This window comes from Lynx rufus, unplaced genomic scaffold (genome assembly GCF_022079265.1).
Source record: "Lynx rufus isolate CCGP_SWC_20201006 ecotype Redwood Valley unplaced genomic scaffold, mLynRuf1.p SCAF_18, whole genome shotgun sequence".
Lineage (NCBI taxonomy): Eukaryota > Metazoa > Chordata > Mammalia > Carnivora > Felidae > Lynx > Lynx rufus.
The window spans coordinates 26,964,020-26,982,532 of NW_025814832.1; the positions used below are offsets into that span (position 1 = coordinate 26,964,020).

At 42.1% G+C, this 18,513-nt stretch overlaps 1 protein-coding gene across 2 annotated transcripts; it reads right to left on the bottom strand.

Moving 5' to 3' along the window:
- Positions 1-999: 999 nt before the first annotated feature.
- Positions 1,000-18,152, bottom strand: KRT23 (keratin 23). Of its 2 annotated transcripts, none has more exons than XM_047081269.1 (8): positions 17,691-18,152; positions 10,892-10,974; positions 9,095-9,251; positions 7,634-7,795; positions 7,424-7,546; positions 4,249-4,469; positions 2,787-2,818; positions 1,000-1,382 (listed from the first exon to the last, which is right to left on the bottom strand). In XM_047081269.1, the coding sequence occupies exons 1-8, from the start codon at positions 18,084-18,086 to the stop codon at positions 1,288-1,290; spliced, it is 1,269 nt and encodes a 422-aa protein (XP_046937225.1). In that variant the 5' UTR covers positions 18,087-18,152; the 3' UTR covers positions 1,000-1,287. The 2 variants fall into 2 exon arrangements, with proteins under 2 accessions (XP_046937225.1, XP_046937226.1); XM_047081270.1 differs by lacking the exon at positions 17,691-18,152 and adding an exon at positions 14,534-14,747.
- Positions 18,153-18,513: the final 361 nt, after the last annotated feature.

An 18,513-nucleotide genomic window follows, 5' to 3' on the forward strand; every position in this document is an offset into this window, starting at 1 on the left:
CAATTTGAGAAAAAAAAAGCATCTTTTTGAGAGGACAGAGGGGCATAGTCTTTGTGCATCAGCCCATACTCCACCTCAACATAATAGTCTTGACCCTAACATTTGTATTTCAGGTCTTAGACAAGTCATTTCCCCTTTTAGGGTCTTAGTGGCTGTTTGTAATGAGGGTTATTTTTTCTGAATTCCCTTTTCTTTTTTTAAAATATATTTTTTAGGGGCGCCTGGGTGGCTCAGTCGGTTAAGCGTCCGACTTCAGCTCAGGTCATGATCTCGCGGTCTGTGAGTTCGAGCCCCGCGTCAGGCTCTGTGCTGACAGCTCAGAGCCTAGAGCCTGTTTCGGATTCTGTGTCTCCCTCTCTCTCTGACCCTCCCTGTTCATGCGGTGCCTCTCTCTGTCTCAAAAATAAATAAACATTAAAAAAAATTAAATATATTTTTTAAAGTTTTTATTTATTTATTTTTGAGAGAGAGAGAAACAGTGGGGGGGGGGGGGAGCAGAGAGAGAAGGGGACAGAGGATCTGAAGCGGGCTCTGTGTGGACAGCAGAGAGCTCTACCAGGGGTTGAACGCATGAACCGATGAGATCGTGACCTGAGCAGAAGGCAGATGCTTAATGGACTGAGCCACCCAGGTGCCCCTGACTTCCCTTTTCTAGCTTTAACTTTCTTTTAGGCCCTTAAAGTTATGTAGGTATGCCTGTATGTGAGACAGAATACCGTTTGGTCATCTTACATTCTCAGCGAGGCTTTCTTAGGCCTCCCTTTCTCTGTTTTCCCCCTTCTGCTGGCAGAGGTGTGGAGAACCTCATGAGCCATATCTTTCCCTTGGTTGCATATCTGCAAGGTAACGATTCTGCCCAGTGTTTGGCTGCTGCAGACATGTTCAAAGCATTAAGCTCCCTTTCTTTCATGGACAATGCCTAGAGAATCCCTTGTTAGGATGAGACATTGATATAACAATGACATAAATATGATGTGACATAAACAAAGACATGATGTATCAGGTGTAAAGTTTTATTGGCTACAAAACAGATACACAGTGATGGCAATCTGAAGACTGTAGTAGTAAAGTAGAGCTTTATGCTCATGAACTCATACTGTGATTCAGAAAGTGCAGCAGTATATTAAGGTTGTTATGGAATGTCTGGTGACATTGTTCCAGAGGGGGGAAAAAGTTTCTGAGATTGAAAACTCCAAGGATACCTCTTAGGACTCACCCATCATGTCTGGGCAAAGATTTCTATTGGGGAAAAGTAGCTCTTACAATAGGCAGAAACTTTTTTTGGCTTTATGCATACTTTTGGATCTCATTCACTTGAGAAAGAATTATTCTTCCGTTGATGCTCTCCTGTGTGATGGCCTTGATCTTTGGAGCTGCAGATGCTGAAGGGAAAAGGCAATGAAGAGGTCACTATCATGCTCCTGCCACCATCTGAAATACTTATTTTTATTTCCCTGCTCTTAGTACCTGAAACTTCTCCATCCCTTCCAACATAATCTCTGAGCAATATGGCAGGTTCTGCTAGGGGGAAGAGATCTCACCAAGGAAGGTTTTTCATCTCACCCTCCGGGAAACAAGGGTGTGTGAATAGTGTCATCTTCTAGGGGCCAAGACCTTCATCCTAGGCATGACTGATACAGAATCTAGTCCCTGACTACACATCCTGGAGGAGGTCTTCCTGCTTTTGTTCCACTTGTACCACAGATTCTATGAGCTAACAGTGCATTAAATGCCATTCTGAGCACCTCATTTAAAGATCTAGAAAGCATGAGGGATGGATGAGAAGCCAGGGCTGTTTATCATGCCCACTGTTTTCAAAGTTATGATTTATTTGAATATGTGCTTTGTTGACATGGCAGGAAACTGATTCTAGACCAAAGGGAAGACTTGAAATTAATAGAGACATGGGGAGACCTTTGTTAAAAATCAAACCTCTCCAACAATAGATTGTGCCACTCCATCAAGTAATGAGTTCCCTGTCCCTGGACATGGTAAGGAGAGGCTGAAGGACCATCTGTCAATATCTTGCAAAGAGGTAGCAGTTACACAAGCTGCCCATGATGATGCCCAGAACCCTGACTCTCTGAATCTCTAAGACCTTAGAACACTTTTACCACAAACTGATCAGAAAAGTGCTGCTCGTCCCAGATGGGGGCTTCTTAGAACTTTTCTGTGAGATGTTACAGGCAATCTGAGAAAATAGGGCTCCCAGGTCAAAGATATTTGGCAACACCGAGTTAAGCCAAGTAAAATTTTTGTTGTTTCTTTCTCTTTCCTATTTTCTTCCCCACAGCAGTATCTGTTCCATGTTTAACTTATTGAAATGCATGGCTGTTCATTAAGAGGACAGTGGTATACGGTATTCCCAACCATTTCTGTCCATGGAACACATCTTTCATAATATGCAACAAGTTTCACGGAACACTAGTGTTCAACAGGATATAGTTTGGGAAATTATGTGAAATCATTTTCTCTTAATTTCCTAGGAGTTTAGTAAACAGACTCCATAACTTAACAGAGATGTAATAATGTGAATGATCATTGCTATCTACTTTATTGCTGGCAGAGACCTTGCGTATATATTATTGAAGACAATACTGACAGATCCCTGTTTTCCTGTTATCTACTTTAAGTTCATTCAAAAATTCCTGGACATTTGGGAGTAAAATAAAAATTGAACACAAGATATTTGGGAGTACAGAAAGATTATGACTACTAGAGAATTAATAAACATGCTGATTAATTTTTAAAAAGAAAATTCAAATGATGAAAAGACTTTTTTTTACCTTTCACACTTGACTTTGATTCTTCCATCGTCCTATAAAAATGATAAGAGTTACGGCTCATTTTAGTGTTAGCAACAATCATAAAAACTCCTCAAGGTGAACTAACTTCCTTTGCCTGCCTATATATTCATAGCTCTTTAATGAGGATAATTGTCCAAGCTCTGTAGTCTCAAGGTCATGAGTTCATGGGCAAACCTTCCTGGATCCAGAAGAAAGTGAGTATGGCCTCACATGGACCCTAGGGTCAAGACAAGTCTATCAAACCACCTCCATCGTTTCAGTTGGCTGCAGGATTTGCCTCGACTGAGATCCTTTCCAGGGTCTGGGTTTGAAGCTTAGAACTGTTTTTCAGACTGTTCAAGATTTGGTCTATGTATTTTTATTTATTTTATTTTTTGGAGTTTACTTAAGCAATCTCTATATCCAGAGTGGGGCTCGAACTTATGACCCCGAGATCAAGAGCCACATGCTTTACCGAGAGAGCCAGCTGGGCCCCCCTATTTATGTATTTAAAAAATTTTCTGGAACTCCTGGGTGGCTCAGTTAGTTAAGTGTCCAACTCTTGATTTCGGCTCAGGTCATGAACTCACAGTTCATGAGTTCAAGCCCTGTGTTGGACTCTGTGCTGACATTGTAGAATCTGCTTAGGATTCTCTCTCTCCCTCTCTCTCTCTGTCCCTCCTCTATTCGTGCTCTCTCTCTCTCTCTCAAAATTAATAAATAAACATTAAAAAATTTCTCACCATTTCTCTTGGGTCATAGAATGTATGTGCCCTTTTTTTTCTGAACAATTATTGTCATTTCCTAAATTGGTTGGAAATACTGGATTGAAGAATCTAGACTTCTCAATCTCTTATGAATCTTTTCCTGCTGTCAGGTTAAAATATTCCACCAACCTTCCTTTTTTTTTTTTTTTTTTCCAGAACCAAAATTGTATACATTTCCAGTGGGAAACACTATAGTCAAGCCTTCCTAGTTGTTTCTTTTTTTTCTTTCTAAGTTTATTTATTTTGAGAGAGAGTAAGAGCGAGAGAGACAGAGAGAGGGAGGGACAGAGAGAGAGGAAGAGAGAATCCCAAGCGGACTCTGCAGTCAGCACAGAGCCCCACGAGGGGCTCGATCTCATGAACCATGAGATCATGATCTGAGCCGAAATCATGAGTCAGATGCTTAGCTTACTGAGCCACCCAGTTGCCCCCTTAGTCGTTTCTTTCTAGAGATCTTAATATATTAATTTTAACGATGGACCTTAAATCTTAGTGTCTTGGGAGTAATAGCTGATTGATTCACATATGCTACTTAGATACAACCTGATGTTAAATATCCAGAAGAAATTCATCACAAACCTTTCTTTCTCTGGAGTGATGCTCGCTAACAGGCATAACAGGTATGAGGTATATGACTGCACACACAGAAACTCAGTGCCCTTTTCGTCCTCCTCCCCAGCCGGCCTTTGCCTTACCCCTCGCTCTCTCCCTCCAGGAGCTGGTGGTAGGTGGCGATTTCCTTCTCCAGGTGGGTCTTGATGCCCAGGAGGACCTTGTATTCATTGTTCTGCCGCTCCAGGTCATGGCGTAGCTGTGTCAGTTCATCCTCATAGTGGGAGATGACGTATTGCATGTCCCGGAGCTGGCAGGAGTACCGGGACTGGGTCTCTGACAGCATGTTCTCTAAAGCAGATTTCTGAAAGAGGAAACGAGGTTTCTTGTACTAACTGACCGATGGCTTGATAGATTGAACAACGTGTGCTGGTTGAGTAGTTAGAACACACCGACCACTCTGCTAGATGTCTTGATGGCTGCCGGGGGTGCAAAGGTGGGCAGCTGGCTGACTCCCAGGGTTGGGGCTTGGGCAGTGAGGAGTGGACTAGAGTCAGGACTTCTGAAGCCCATTTTATGGGCATTTCTTTGTGTCAGGGAGCTCTTGGCAACTTTGCCGCATTCCTGTAGCGTTTACTGTATGTGCTGCTCTTTTGCGATTGAGCATATGCCCATTTTATCTCTGGCCTAATCTAAACCTCCTGGGGAAATAGCAACTGGGACCCCTGTCTCTTTGTGTCTTCAGAGAAGGGTTTCAAGGAGGGGTGCCAGATAAAATAGGGGGCACCTCGTTATATTTGAATTTCAGACGAGCGACGAGTAATTTTTTAGTACATGTATATCTTAAAAATTGCCTCAATATTGCATGGGATATACTTACACTAAAAACAAAACAAAACTATGCTGCGTATCCAAAATTCAAATTTTTTGTTTTTTATTTTTGGGAGAGTGTAAGTCAGGGAGGGGCAGAGAGAGGGGGACAGAGGATCCGAAGAGGGCTCTGCGCTGACAGGCTGACAGCAGTGAGCCGCATGTGGAGCTTGAACTCATGAACCGCGAGATCATGACCTGAGCTAAAGCTGGACACTCAACCAACCGACTTAGCCACCCAGGTGCCCCCTAAATTCAAATTTAATGGGATGTCCTGTATTTTAATTTTGGTCAGTCTGGCAACCATAGTCCCAAGCCATGCTTATTGATGATGACAATGGAAACAGGTTGTCATTTGTGAGGAAATTTTAAAAGCTGCACATTGGAGTTGCTGCTCGAGGATGCAGAGAACTGACTTAAATCCTTGCTCTGTTTGGATTTACCACCCGCTTTTCTGGAGCGCAGAACTTTAATCTTCAGGAGAAATCCCTGACTCTGCTGGATGCTGTCACTTTATCACAGCTGCTAACTTTCAGGGGGGCCCTTCATGCCGCCTGCTCTGCTCCCCCCCTCTCCTGTTCTCCCAAAGGGCTGCTGCCTTCCCTCTCCTGTCTCTCAGCCCAGGGCCTCACTTCCTATGTTGTTACGGAAACGAAAGCCGTCAGGAGAGGATTCCCACAGGCTCCCACCATTATTTCCGCCCACATACGTGAATCTGCTTCCAGGTTCTCAGTGCCCCCCTGGTACCAGGTTCTCACTCCCCTCCTGGTCCCTGGCACGAGCTGTCTGTTCTCCAGTCATTTCAGCCGTTGCCCGCTGTCTTGCATCACCTGTATTTTCCTCTCTACCGGCTTCTTCCCATCTGTCAAATAGAGTAATTTCTCCCATCTTAAAATTGTTCTCTTGACTCCTTATCTGCCTTCAGCTGTCATCTGATTTCTCTGCTCCCCTTCACCTATAGCAAAGCTCCTTGAAGAATTGTCCATATCTGCTGTTCTAAATTCCTCTTGACCTCCCTCTGAGGGTGAAGGCTGTGCAGTCTGACTCCACTGTTACCCCAATGGCCTCCCCTTCCCTTCCCTCCTCTCTTCTCCTTTTTTCTTCCCTTTGTTCATTTACTACAGCCACATTGGCTTCCCTACTGATCCTCCAACCCGACCCACGCACCTGTACATCATGGCTTTCGCAGTTACTGTTCTCTCCCCCTGGAACCCCCTCTCTATTGCCACACGATGCGCCTTCTTACCACTTCAACTGTTGCCTTAACAGTGAAACCTTTCCTGAGCACCTTGTTTAAAATGGCAGTCCTGCACTCCAGAATGCCTGACCTCGCCCTGCCATGCTTTATTTATTGGCAGCACTTTTTGCCATCTCACATACTACATATTTTGATGATCTGTGCCTTTATTGACTGTCATCCCCACTAGAGTGTCAACTCCCTTATTGTAGAATCCTCAGCACTCAGAACAGTAGCAGATGGTAGAATGAATGAAAATGGATATAAATGTTTTGCTGACCTCACAGTGTTGTTGCGAAATACTGCATGTCTAAATGTTTTGAAAACTATAAAACACTGTAATTATTTCTTTGCTCATTATTATCACCTTGACAGTGTACATTTTAAATGTCTCTTTACCGTCACTTATTCCTAAAACATAACAGTAATTTACCATGTGCATCTGCAACAGAATAAACCAGTGATTTCTCCTCAAGACCAAGGGCAGAGTAGCCCTTGGAAATGATATTGATGAATGATCAGAAGATTTGGATAGGCTCCAAAGGTAATCAAATGATAGATTTTATTTAATGAATCTTGAGTGCTTGTGACACTTCACACAAAGCATTTTACTAAAAACCACGAAAATTCTAGAAATGATTTATATATAAGAATTTATAGTTCACTGGGTGATAAGACATATACATAATGAACAGAGTGGTACTTCGGAGTGAGCCAGGCCTGGATTTGCCACCAATTCATTTTGGCACCAGGATTTCTTTTTATTGGGGTTTCAGGGGGTGGCCTGGTTGCCGAGCGGGGAGAGGGCTGGTAGAGATTATGAGGGCCTCCTAGACCCCCGCACCTGCCCCCAAATACCAGGTGGCTTCACCACTGGCCACTTACTATCTATGTGACCTTGGCCAATTTACTTAACTGTTTGGAACTTTTGTTTTCTCATCTCTAAAATGAGAACACAAAGACCTGCCTGGAAAGGTTAATGTGAGGTTTGATGACAGTTAACATAATGAACCCCCTGACGTACCATGTGGCACATTGTGGACACAGCGGTAAATGATAGCTCTCATTATCATGCTCATCACGAGCAATTTGGATGGAAAATGGGAAGTGAGAGATGTCCCAAGGGAGTTGGGGAGATGACCCCAGGAGAGAGGTCACAAGAGGTTCTGTTGAAGAGGCGGGACCTGACCCAGGATTTTCCTCAGACTCACCCTGTGGCACTGCGCCTGCAGGTCAATCTCCAGGGCCTGGAAAGTGCGCTTCAGCTCATGGATGTCACTTTGGCTACTTGGCACAGCTGCTGGACTGGCCACTTCTTGCGCCATGGCTGCTGACTGCGAGACCAAGCAAAGGGCAGAGGCATTGGCATTGGGACCACATGGAAATGGAACCTTTGGGAAGTCTGAGCCCCTTTTCTTTACCTGCTCTTTATACCAAGTGTCCAACTCTTGATGCTTCTTCTTTATTATAAACTCATATTCCTCTCTCATCTCCTCCAGGATCTTAATTAGATCATCTCCTGGAGTTGCATCCACCTTCACATTGACCTTGAAGTCATTTGGCACATGACGTTCTATCATTTCCTGTTTAATAACAGAAAAAAAAAATGAATCGGCTGTGAGAATCAGAAGGCCAGAAGTGTGTTGATTGGCAGCAGTTAACAGATCTTTTAAAAATTCAGCTTATGTGGTTGTTATTCTTTTATTGGTTTGGTTTGGCTTCTCAGGTATTATTTGTTGATGACAAAACATATATTCTTTTTTCTTTTTTTTTTTTTTTAATTTTTTTTCAACGTTTTTTATTTATTTTGGGACAGAGAGAGACAGAGCATGAACAGGGAGGGGCAGAGAGAAAGGGAGACACAGAATCGGAAACAGGCTCCAGGCTCTGAGCCATCAGCCCAGAACCTGACGCGGGGCTCGAACTCACGGACCGCGAGATCGTGACCTGGCTGAAGTTGGACGCTTAACCAACTGCGCCACCCAGGCGCCCCTATATTCTTTTTTCTATTATAACTCCATAAAATAAAAAATAACACTAGATAGGTAATCAAATGGCCTCTGTGATGACTGACTTAATCCCTGGTTGAAAATGTTTCGCAAAGAATTCTGCTTCTGTAGCACATAAAATACTCTTCAGCACACATTCGTGGGTGAAATGATGGCACAATTCAACAGTTGAACATTTCAGTTTGTAGGCTACTGCTTTGGGGAATCAGTTTAGCAACCCAAAGCCAAAAGGTATAAAGACTTTTAACGTCTTGGCCACGTATTATGATTCCATAGGGTTGACACCCATAGGATATCAGGAAAACCAAGAAACCATAGGAAAAGTTTAATTAAGTCATTGTCTCACCAGCTCTTCATAATTGAGGCCCTTTGATGTTCATAAGCAATTTTGTTTGCCTAAAACGGGGATTGCTTTCCTCATATTGCATCAGAGTCTCAGGGGCTTTAGATGGAATGTAACCTCTTCAAAGTTAGTTACATGGTTCTGGAAATTAAGATTCTTCATTTTTGTCACTAGTTTTATTTACCTTGGTCAGTGGCAGATTCTCTTCATTCTACTGTCCCCCAATTTGCTGTACGTTGGGTCAATGAAGGAAGTTCAACCTCACGCATTTATTCTTACGGTATCATACTAACAAACAAGTCTGGATAATCATTGTATATTAGCAAAATTATTGGCTGATTTATCATCAATTGTGATTTTATTTTAGCTATTGGATCTGACACTGCATAGACAACCTTGAAGCTGGAAAAATTAGATGTTTCTATACTAGGACTAGCATTCAGATGGTAGGTTTTTCTGTGGCTATTAAGTCATCTGAACGTGCAGATTAAGAGCTGTGCTGGTTACCAGGAGCTCCTAGGGAGTCCTACCTGTTCATGGCGCTTCTTCATGAGAATGAGCTCTTTCCTCATCCCCTCAACCTCCTGTTCCAGATCTGTTGTGACAATGGTCAGATCATCCAAGGTCTTTCGGAGACCTTCAACTTCAATTTCCAAATCTTTCTTGAAGGAGTGTTCATTTTCGTACCTTTGGTTGGAAGGAAGAGAAGAATACATCTGTCGTTGGAAGGCCACGGCCTTGTAAAGATTCACCTTCATTTAGAGGTGAATCTCTTATCCCTCATATGTCTGTTTCATGCAGGTTTTTCTGTGATGGTGACTCAATGTTTGTTTGTTTATTTGTTTTTTAATTAGAGAAGATGAAATAATAAGCAGCCATATACCCATCAATTAGATTTAGTAACTCTTAACAATTTGCTTCGTCTATACTCTATTTTGTATTTTAACCTAAACTATAGGCATTATGACATTTCACCTCTAAATACTTAGGAATACATTTAAAAAATTTTTTAATGTTTATTTCTTTTTTTTTTTTTTTTTTTAATTTTTCAACGTTTATTTATTTTTGGGACAGAGAGAGACAGAGCATGAACAGGGGAGGGGCAGAGAGAGAGGGAGACACAGAATCGGAAACAGGCTCCAGGCTCCGAGCCATCAGCCCAGAGCCTGACGCGGGGCTCGAACTCACGGACCGCGAGATCGTGACCTGGCTGAAGTCGGACGCTTAACCGACTGCGCCACCCAGGCGCCCCTTTAATGTTTATTTCTGAGAGAGAGAGAGAGCATGAGTGGGGGAGGAACAGAGAGAGAGGTAGACACAGAACCCGAAGCAGGCTCCAGGCTCTGAGCTGTCAGCACAGAGCCCAACATGGGGCTTGAACACATGAACCATGAGATCATGACCTAAGTCAAAGTCACATGCTTAACTGACTGAGCCCACAGGTGTCCCAGGAATACATCTTTTTAAAACAAGAATTTTCATTAAGAATGAAGCTAAGTGTTATCTAAGTGATGAGCAGACTCTTAACTATGGAGAACACGTTGATGGTCACCAGAGGGGATTGGGGTGGGGAATGGGGGAAATAGGTGATGGGGATTAAGGAAGACACTTGTTGTGATGAGCACTGGGTGATGTATGGAAGTATTGAACCACTATATTGTACACCCAAAACTAATGTAAAGCTGTATGTTAACTATACTGGAATTAAAATAAGAAAAAAAAAATGAAAACAAAAGTTTTCTAAATAAGCATAACATTATCACACCTGCAGAGCTAATAATAGCTCTTTAACATCATCTAATTCTAGGTTCATATTCAAATTTCCCCATGCCCAAAAGTGTATTTTATATCTAGTTTGTTTAAAGTAGGGTCCATTCAAGTATTTGTTATTATGCCTTTTTAATTCTCTTTTAAAGATATTACACGTGGCTAATGGTGAGATAAGTTAATTCCTTTAGAAAACAAAAACAAGGGGCGCCTGGGTGGCGCAGTCGGTTAAGCGTCCGACTTCAGCCAGGTCACGATCTCGCGGCCCGTGAGTTCGAGCCCCGCGTCGGGCTCTGGGCTGATGGCTCAGAGCCTGGAGCCTGTTTCCGGTTCTGTGTCTCCCTCTCTCTCTCTGCCCCTCCCCCGTTCATGCTCTGTCTCTCTCTGTCCCAAAAATAAATAAACGTTGAAAAAAAAAATTTTTTTTAAATAAAAAAAATAAATAAAAAAAAAAAAAAAAAGAAAACAAAAACAAGATGAACCCCCAAAACAAAACAAAACAAAACAAAACAAAAACAGCAAATGACAATTCCCCACAATACAGTGAAGAAGGAACTTACTTGAGGCCGAAGTCATCCACTGCCATCCTGGCATTGTCAATGAGAAGAGTGATCTGAGCGTTGGTCTGCTTGCCATCCATGATCTGGAAAACATGCATCAAGAGTCATTTAAGTCAGGGGCTCCTGGGTGGCTCGGTTGGTTAAGCATCTGGCTCTTGATTTCGACTCCGGTCATGATTTCACAGTTCATGAGTTCGAGTCCCACACAGAGCCTGCTTGGGATTCTCTCTCCCTCTCTCTCTGCCCCTCCCCTGCTCACTCTGTCTCTCTCTCTCTCTCAAAATAAATTAAAAAAAAAAAAGAGGCTTTTAAATCAGACACCTCCCATGGGAGAGGTGCGTTTCCACCCTGTACTTTCTGGGTATATGATTTGTTAGCATAGATGATTTCTTTTTCTGGCATTGGAACAACAAATAATTAAATCAATAAATACTGAACACTTATGAGGTACAAAGCATCAGAATGATTTTAAAGTAAGAATATGGCCCGTAGCCCCTTCGCTGTCTTTTTTTACACTGAGTTTGAGAGGCTAAAATTGAGGCCGCTGTTGGAAAAATGACATTGGAAAGGGAAGAAGAGTCACTTCAAAGTGCCTTCTAACTTGCTAGTGCTGCAAACATACCTTTAGTGTTTTGTTTCAGCTCATCCACATCTGAAGATGTTAAAAAGAGGTTTAAGTTCCAATCCTGCCTTATTGTGAATATTAGGTTGGCTCCCTTAAAGTGCATTAGTTATTTTAGATGAACATAATTCTTCCTCGTGGTAGCATTCATGTTTCAGATCACTGAGCGAAGTACCAAAATTATCACTGGTATATGTTTGTCAAACTAATTTTAAATGAATTTTGTAATAGTCATCACATGCCACAATTATTTTTTGTCCAAAGTGGTGATAGCCATGCCCATAACTTTTAGGTATGCATACGTGTTTGTAAGCTCTTCTATGATGAGAATGCCCCAATTGTATCTATTAAAATATTGGCTGAAATAACTTTTTAGCAGCTTAATAAACTTCAGCTGTGTTAAGGCCTCTAGTTAAGACTTTCACTAGATGTTCATATACTTTTTAACATTAAATAAAAACTGCTGTTGAAAGTTCCTACCCGAGCAGTTGTGTGTACATGTATGATTTGTAAATTCTTCTAGGTAGTGGTGACTGGGGAAGTATTACACATTTGATGTATGTCACCATCTTTAGGAAAATTGGGGAGACGATGTCTCAATGTCAAAAGTATAATACTACTTTTGTACCAAGTATTGTGCTGAACTAGGAACTGGAGGTTTTCTTTTAACTTCCTATTACTCACCATTGGCATGAACTCAGGCCAGTCACACTGTCCCTTGGGTTTCAGTTTCATTGTCTGTTAAATAAGGAGTTTGTACTAGAACCAGCTGACCTTAGAGGTCCTAGCTCTAAACTTCTGTGATGTAGTTGGAGACAGAAAATTCTGTGACATTCCCATCGTATTTAAACAGATAATTCCTTTATTTAGAAAAGATTTCCTTAGGATAAAGTCATACCTTAGTACAAAGACACCTTTTAAAAATCTGATCCTATTCAAAGCTCCACTGGTTGCTTGGAATTTGGCATCATGAATGCACAATAGCAAGATTCAGAGGTGGTGATAACACTCCTGAGTCTGGAACTCAAAAAGCAGGGCCTGGGGTCCCGCCCTATCACCTGCTAGCTGAGTGAGCTTGCCAAGTATCAGTTTCTTTATCCATAAAATGGCAATAATAATCATAGTAGCCACTTTATCAAAGAGTTATGAGGATTAGATTGGAAGCGATTAAATAAAATAATGTCATGACATACTTAGCATATTCTGGGCATACTGTAGACACTGAAAAATTAGTTGAAAGTAAATTAATTTAGAAAAATTTGAAGTGTTTAATTTTTTTCTATGAAAGAGCTTTTGAGAAGACATCTAGATGGCCAATAGACACACGAGAAAATGCTCTACATCACTCATCATCAGGGAAACGCAAATCAAAACCACATTAAGATAATACCTCACACCAGTCAGAATTGGCTAGCATCAAAAAGACAAGATATAATAAGTGTTGGAGCGGATGTGGGGAAAAGGGAACCTTCGTGCACTGTGAGTGGGAATGTAAATTAGTACAGACACAGTGGAAAACAGTATGGAGGTTCCTCAAAAATTAGAAATAGAAATGCCATATGACCCAGTAATTCCACTTCTGGATATTTACCTGAAAAAAATAAAACAAAAAAACACTAATTTGAAAAGATGTATGCACCTCTGTGTTCATTGCAGCATTATTTATAATAGCCGAGAACCAACGTAAGTGTCCCATCAATAGATGAATGGATACAGAAGATGTGCTAGATATATACAATGGAATGCTACTGAACAATAAAAAGAATGATATCCTCTGTGATGACATGGGTGGACCTAGAGGATATATGCTAGGTGAAATAAGTCAGACAGAAAAATACCACAGAAATAAGGAAGAAGTCAAATACCGTATGATTTCACTTACATAGGGAATCTAAAAGACAATAAATAAAGAAATAAAGAATAAAGAAAACAAACAGAAATGGACTCGTAAATGCAGGGAACCAACTGGTGGTTTCCAGAGGAGGGGCGGAGGGGAGTGGGTGAAGTAGGCAAATGGGATTAAGAGATACAGACTTCCAGTTGTAAAATAAATAAGTCATGGGGGTGAAAAGTACAGCATAAGGAATATAGTTAAAAAGGAAAGAAAGAAAGAAAAAAGTTGGCACTTTCGTAACTAGAGCCAATGTCTGTGCTGGATAAAGGCCAGGTTCTGTATGTTTTGAGATGCATCCCCAAAGTTCTGTTGTTTGTGGTAGGAGATAGCCAGGCTCCTGCCTTGCCCAACTTCTTTCTTCCAGTGGATTCCAAGTGGTACTCTGACTACTTCCTTTGTGCCAAAGAAGGATTCTGTAGATATTTCCTGGTCTCCCCTCTGTAAGTGCTGCTTAGGGACTCTCATACCAATCAATGCTTTTCCTTCCAGGCTCTTTACTCCTTGTGCTATGTTATCTAAGCTCATAGGAAATGAAAAGCAGCTCCATCCACAAGGACCTGGGTACCCTGGTTACTGAGGTGACAGGATCATCAGAGACATCCAGAGAAACCAAACACTATTCCCCTCCATGGAATCAGAAAATCCAAAATGCTGTCTGGGGGCTTATTTGGCTTTTCTGGGTTAAACTGATGCTTTATCTGTTGCAACCCCCACATCAAGAGTCTGATTCCCCCAGCCAGCATCCTTCTCAGAGTACATGAATGGTGACTTCTGAAGTGCACTTGATCTAGAGCTTGCTTGTTTATTTATTTGTTTGTTTGTTTAAATGTATTTATTTAAATTCAAGTTAGTTAACATACAGTGTAGTATTGGTTTCAGGAGTTGAACCCAGTGATTCATCGCTTACATATGAAACCCAGTGCTCATCTCAGCAAGTGCTCTCCTCAATGCCCATCCCCCATTGAGCCCACCCCCCACCCCTCACCCAACAGCCCTCCAGCAACCCTCAGTTTGTTCTCTGTATTTAAGAGTCTCTTATGGTTTGCCTCCCTCTCTGTTTTTATCTTATTTTTCCTTCCATAGAGCACATTTAAATATCAAAACCACTTCCCCAGTTCAGGCTTACTTGATGCAATTTTATGATACAGCCACTCTTTCTGAGACATCCTTCACGGTGATGAATGGATGATGAGGACGGATTGAGAAATAATATGTGAAGCGTAGGTTTTGCATTGTGTGTTGTAGTTAATCACCTGGATCCTCCCCCAAGGCTCTGAGTTCATTCTTTTAAAAGGATCTAGTTGGTGTATTAATACAGCATTGCTGCTCCAGGGTGTGTAATCTCGTCCCAGGAAGAGGAAAATAGAATTTTTTATTGTAAACCACAGTACCAAATAGAGTACTATTGAGAGCCTTTCTAAAATACACATATCCTTATGGCTATATCTGACTCGGTGTTTCAAGAGGGTTGGATTAATTTTTGAGTTCATTTTTAAAAGACTTTTTTAAAAAATTGTTTTTAGTGTTTATTTTTGAGAGAGAGAGAGAGAGACAGAGAGAGAGAGACAGAGCCCAAGTGGGGGAGGGGCAGAGAGGGAGAGAGGCACAGAACCTGAAGCAGGCTCCAGGCTCTGAGCTGTCAGCACAGAGCCCGACACAGGGATCGAACTCACGAGTGGTAAGATCATGACCTGAGCTGAAGTCAGATGCTTAACCGACTGAGCCACCCAGGCACCTCTGAAAGACTTTGTGAGTAACATTTAAGACCCCTGAGGTGGGGACGGGAAGAGTACCATATCTATTGATAGCATTTCATCAAGGCCTGGGAAGGGGTCAGCCCCTGGTTGTTGTGGGTTGTTGTATCTTTGGGTCTCTCTTTTCTCGCCTGCAATCAGGGGAGATTGGGACAGATAGAACAACCTCAATGTCAAAGAGTTGTTTTCTTCAAACATGAAAAAAATACAACTGAAGTAAGAAATCCAGAAAAGAGTGGAATTCAAACCTGATTCTAATTTGTAACCCAGAATTTCAAAGTCAGAACCCAGGATCCTGGGCCACCTGGAGAGTGGGCAAGCCACCTGCTCCTTTTCTCAATCCTGTTCCAAAGAATTTGGGCAACCACGCAGTCTCAGTCTCCTCATCTATAAATTGGGGGTGAAAATACCTGCTTCACAAAATGAGATAATGTGTATGAAATGTGTTGTATGATTAACAATGCCATTGTAATGCATTATCTTTATTAACAAGCAGTACCATTTTTGTATTACATAGGCAAGGTGAGCACCATGCTGTATGGAAATTGTGAGGCCATTAGAAACAGATCTGGGTTAGAATTCGACCTCTGCCTCTCGCTGGTGGCCTTTCGTGTCTGCTTCACTACTCTGAGCCTGTCTTTTTACAGCGTCATTGTAAGAATTGAATCAGGTACTATTGAATGTTTCCATCAGTGCAGAGAGCTCTCAGATAGTGCTGATATGTGTATTAAAATATCCAACACGGCGGCTGGCAAATAATAAGCGCTCAATACGTGTTTTCCTCCCTCTTTCCTGTTCCCTCCTCCTCTCTACTATCAGTGAATTATTTGACTAGGTCTGACCTCACATTTCTTTTGGGAGTTATGTTCTCAACTGTCCATTTGCAAAAATCTTCTATATTCTCCATTCTAAAACCAAAGCAGCTTTTATTAGTTAAAAAAAATATATGATGAGGTTTGTTGAGTCACCTTGTTTTTTTTCTAAAGACAACCATGTACTATATAGTTAAGGTAATTACACAGTCAGTTATTAGGTTGATTATTCAATAATTAGGGTTCATTATGAGGACAGATTTATATTATCTTGATTGGTCTTTCTTACATTCAAGTAAGGATGACCAAAGGTTGAAAAATAACACTGAATAATATTGGAAACCTTGATGCCCTTTCTAGGATGTGCTAACTTATGATCTTTTGGGGAATTTTCTGGGACTGCTTTACATAAAAGGGAAGTTATATAGCTTTAAAAAATTATCTTACGGGATACCTGGGTGGCTCAATCGGTTAAACATCTGACTGTTGGTTTCAGTTCAGGTCATGATCTCACGGTTTTGTGGGTTTGAGCCCTATGTCGGGCTCTGTGCTGGCAGTGCGGAGCCTGCTTGGGATTCTCCCTCTCTCCCCCTCTCTCTGCCCCTCCCACACTTGTGCTCTCTCTGTCTCTCTCTCAAAAAAAAAAAAAAAAAAACACTTAAAATCTTATGAGGTAACTGGATTCCCTCTACTTCTAACCAATGTTATGAGATATCCCAGAAGGTATAAGCCTAGCTTTTTATTTAAAAAAAAAAATTTTTTTTTAACATTTATTTATTTTTGAGACAGAGACAACAGAGCATGAACGGGGGAGGGTCAGAGAGAGGGAGACACAGAATCCGAAGCAGGCTCCAGGCCCTGAGCTGTCAGCACAGAGCCCGACGCGGGGCTCAAACTCACGGACCGCGAGATCATGACCTGAGCCGAAGTCAGATGCCCAACCGACTGAGCCACCCAGGTGCCCCAAGCCTAGCTTTTTAAATGTCTGATTGAATTTTTTTTTAAAGAAGTCTCCATTACCCATCCTACTGTAAGATTCCAAAAATTATGCTCATTTTATTCTTATTTTTCTTTTTTCCTTTCCAATATACATATTTTTATTATGAATATAATAAAAATAAATTAATTGGGTAATTAATTATTCTTATTTTTCAAGCAATATGCCCTTTTCAGAACTGTAAGCAATAAGGGCTCAGAGCTTTTAGCAGCTCACAAGAGGAAATATCCAGGGATGTCAGAATAATGTACCGGCTAGTGGAGTGACAGCTTTTAGGTGTGATCTCCAAAATAACGTAACTCAGCTTTTCTTTCTGTGGGTCCTCACTCTGTCACCAGGACTTTTGTGGTGGAACAGAACTGATGTAGTGAGAAAGTAAATGCTGTCCTGTGCCTTGTGCACTGAGCGTGAAGGATGAATACCAGCCCTTATCATTACTATAACATTGCTGGATCATAACTGATACTGGACAGTAGCTGGTTGCCTTTTGGCATTTTTTTGGATTCTCTGCATAATTTGTGTATAGAAGATGAAATATACAGAACAGAGTTTCCCGGGTCCAAAAGGGATAGTAGGAAAATATCCTCAAATACCTTTGTTCACAATGACTTTAAGCTGTTTTGCCATATTCCTGGAAATTGTCTTTTGTACCTATTTCTCCTCCCACGGCTCTCTGGAAACGCAGCCCTTCTCGAGTTCCAGGGTCACCCAGGATCTTACCTGCTCCTGCAGGTGGCTGATGTTTTCCTCATACTGGGAGTAATTTTGCTTACTGCCTGGATCTCTCTGCTCATGCCACTTCAGGATGCGACTCTCGAGCTGCTCGTTGGCCTCCTCCAGGGCACGTACCTTCTCCAGGTAGGAGGCCAGGCGGTCATTGAGGTTCTGCATCGTCTCCTTCCCATTCCTGCCTGGGAGGGAATTGCCTCTTCTGGATCCCCAAGACCCTCCAGGAGGCAGGCAGCTTGGCGAGCTGAAGGAAAGGGAGACGCGGACGCCCCCGGCACCCCCGTGGACACTGGGAGCCCGAGGGAAGCTCCCCAGCTGGCCCCAGTTGCCTCCTGTGCCATGGAAGGAGCCTGAGAGGGTCTGGCTAAAGTTGTGGCTGGAGATCATGGTCCCATCTGTGTTTGGTGCAGGGCTGGGCTCTGCTCCGCTCCCTGGCGCTGCAGAACTGAGCCGCCCCAGACTGCTCCGGATGGTTTTATGCCCTTTGCTGTGGGAGTTCCCTTCTCTGACAACTGTACCAACAAGATCGTATCATTGTGCAACATGTGTTTCCTCTTGGTCAATCCCGAAATGCCCCTGGGCCTTCACACACATTGTTGTTGTTTAGAGCCACATCAATATACCAGTTTGCTTCTCCCTTCCAGTTGTAACCCAGAGGTGTGGCCCACAACATTAGGTGGGTACTAGTCTCAGGTGTTTTTCTAACCTTTCCGTGGAATTTTTCTATTGTCCACTTATCTGAAAACGGTCAGACTGAAGTCTACAAAAAGGTTATTTGGTGTAGTATAGATTTCCTTTTAAAAGGGAGACATTA